At 42.8% G+C, this 2302-nt stretch overlaps 1 protein-coding gene across 1 annotated transcript; it reads right to left on the bottom strand.

Annotated features, from left to right (window-relative positions):
- Nucleotides 1-17: 17 nt before the first annotated feature.
- Nucleotides 18-410, bottom strand: LOC105553155 (40S ribosomal protein SA-like). Its single transcript, XM_011999129.1, has one exon. It carries the CDS (start codon nucleotides 357-359, stop codon nucleotides 21-23), a length of 339 nt encoding a protein of 112 aa, XP_011854519.1. The 5' UTR covers nucleotides 360-410; the 3' UTR covers nucleotides 18-20.
- Nucleotides 411-2302: the final 1892 nt, after the last annotated feature.

Below are 2302 nucleotides of genomic sequence, written 5' to 3'. Positions count from 1 at the left end.
CATGGTTCCCAGAAGCCTGCCTAGCTCTGGTTAGTGAAGGTTCCAGGAGTGAAGTGGCCAGCACTTGGATTGGCTCCAGTGGCAGCAGCAAACTTCAGCACAGCCCACTGGCCTGTATTCCTGGAGGATATGACACAGACTTCAGTGGGGTTTTCAATGGCAACAATGGCACAAGCTTCCAGCAGAAGCTTCTCCCAGGTCCTCTTCAGATTTATGATGTAGATGCCATCACTTTTCCTTTTATGGATGTACAGTTCCATTTGGAAGTTAAGATGGGTGCCACCTAAGTGGATTCCTGCTGCAAGGAACTTAAGGACATCCTCCTCCTTTATTTGCAGGACATCAAGGGCTCCAGACATTGTGAGAGTTTCCCTTTAAGTTATGACAGGAATCCAGAATAACATCATATGGACCCCCCTGTGGGTAGTGCCAAAAGGCTCAGCACCTTTCCCCCTGTCCCCTTTACAGAGATATCAATTTCCCCTGAGTGACTCAGGTTGAATACTGGGAACTGAGAATGCTGTGTTCAGAGTTATTATTGTGAACATGCTAAACACATTTCTTTCATATTATAACAAATTTTATGAACTTTACTGTGCCTCACAAAGGTTTTTAGGAAAAGATTGTTTATTTATAGTACTCAATTTGGATTCATAAAGATTTCAATATTCCAGGCAAATCAGAGAAACTTAAATGTCAACCAAATTCCATAAAACATATTTCAATGAAATAAAGTCCTCTTAGCTAAGAATTTTGACAGAGCAGGAGCATCACCATCTTGGACAAGCACCATCATTTTAGAGTTCACCTCGATCAAAAACTGCCTAAATCCAAAGGGCATCAGCCTGATGGCTAAGATCAGCATGACCATAAACCACAAATAACATCTCCGACCAGAAACATTCCAACCATTAGATAAACCCCTCCTCGACCAGAGACATACCAGCCCCAAGATAACCTCTGCTCTGGCTATAGATGTTAGCCCCAAGATAACCTTCCCTCTGACCAGAGATATTCCAACCCTGCAATAGACTTCTCCCTAACAGAGAAACATTCCAAGCCTGTGATAAGACCAATAAATACCCTTAGTCTTTAAGAGAGACTGCTCCTGACCAAAATTGACCAGAAGCCTCTCTCAGGTTTATTCTCCAAAAAACCTGTCTTTGTTGAGTTGCTTTTCATATTTCTTTCCTCTTTCTTTAACTCTTACATTTGGTGCCAAAATCCAGGATGGGTGTTGGGGGTAGAGGCTCTTTTGTAACCCAAAAAGCAGTGGGCAGCTGCTCATCCTGCTGGATTCTAAGAGTCTCTGGCCACCTACCCCATCTTCTCTCTCACTTCACTTTTCCCTCATCCTCCCTTTTCTTTCTTTCTCTCTCTCTTCCACTGACTTTCTCACAGTACCTGGGAAGTCAGGTTGACTCTCCCAGTCCTCAGAGGACCAGTGAGACTAAGCTAGAGGAAATCGTGGGGATGCCCAGTTTCTTCTCAGCTTGACCATCCTCTTTAGAAAGAGGATTCTGGGTCTCTGTCTTTTGTTTGGGGATGGCTAGAATAAAAACAGACATCCTCAGCTTCTTCTCTACAGTCCACATGGGCGCCAAACAATTCCACATTTCTACATCCTCTCCACAGGGCTGTCTCCTTCACAATCTCACCAAACCTGGCTTACACGTTTAGTTTTTTATTGCAACATGGCTTGGCCCCAATACAAATTAGACAATGACAGCCGATGGCCCAAAAATGGCACTTTCAAGTTCTCAGGGGCCTTGACAACTTTTTAATCAGGAACAGCAAATGGCAAGAGGTTTTCTATATTCAGGCTTTCCTCTGCCTTAGATTCTGTCCCTCCCTGTGTCAAGCTTCCACCCTCTCATGAAATCCTTCTTCTTAATGAAAACCCTCCCCAGGTCTCTCCTTCCTCTGAAACTCCTTCCTTCAAAACCCCTTCCTCCAATATTCAAAAGACCTTTATGTTTTTCTCTTTATAAATGTTGTTTTCCTGGAAAAAGTTTTTTCCCAGTCAACTGAATTACTTTTCTCCACTCTGTCTTGCCACTCTTGGTACAGGTATGAAAAACCCTAAAATGCTTGAGACTCCTTGGGAAAACAGAAAAGGCACCACAAACCCTGTTTTGGGGAAAACATCTGTTTCCTTACAGTACCCTGGGAATTAGAGGTGAATAAATACCTCTCAAAATGAGTCTTTGTCTTCCAGCTATACTTGTTTATTGGGCCCTGGAAACTGTTTTCCTAGTCCTGGTTTTTTTTTTCCTTACTTTCTTTCTTTTTTTTTTTTTTT

Source organism: Mandrillus leucophaeus, unplaced genomic scaffold (genome assembly GCF_000951045.1).
Source record: "Mandrillus leucophaeus isolate KB7577 unplaced genomic scaffold, Mleu.le_1.0 Scaffold1163, whole genome shotgun sequence".
Classification (NCBI taxonomy): domain Eukaryota; kingdom Metazoa; phylum Chordata; class Mammalia; order Primates; family Cercopithecidae; genus Mandrillus; species Mandrillus leucophaeus.
Note: the sequence above shows the minus strand (reverse complement) of the source record. Positions and strands in the feature narration are given on the sequence as shown.

Excerpts from the sequence above, each read along its gene's own strand:
- LOC105553155 (XM_011999129.1), bottom strand. The coding sequence starts at position 359 with ATGTCTGGAGCCCTTGATGTCCTGCAAATAAAGGAGGAGGATGTCCTT.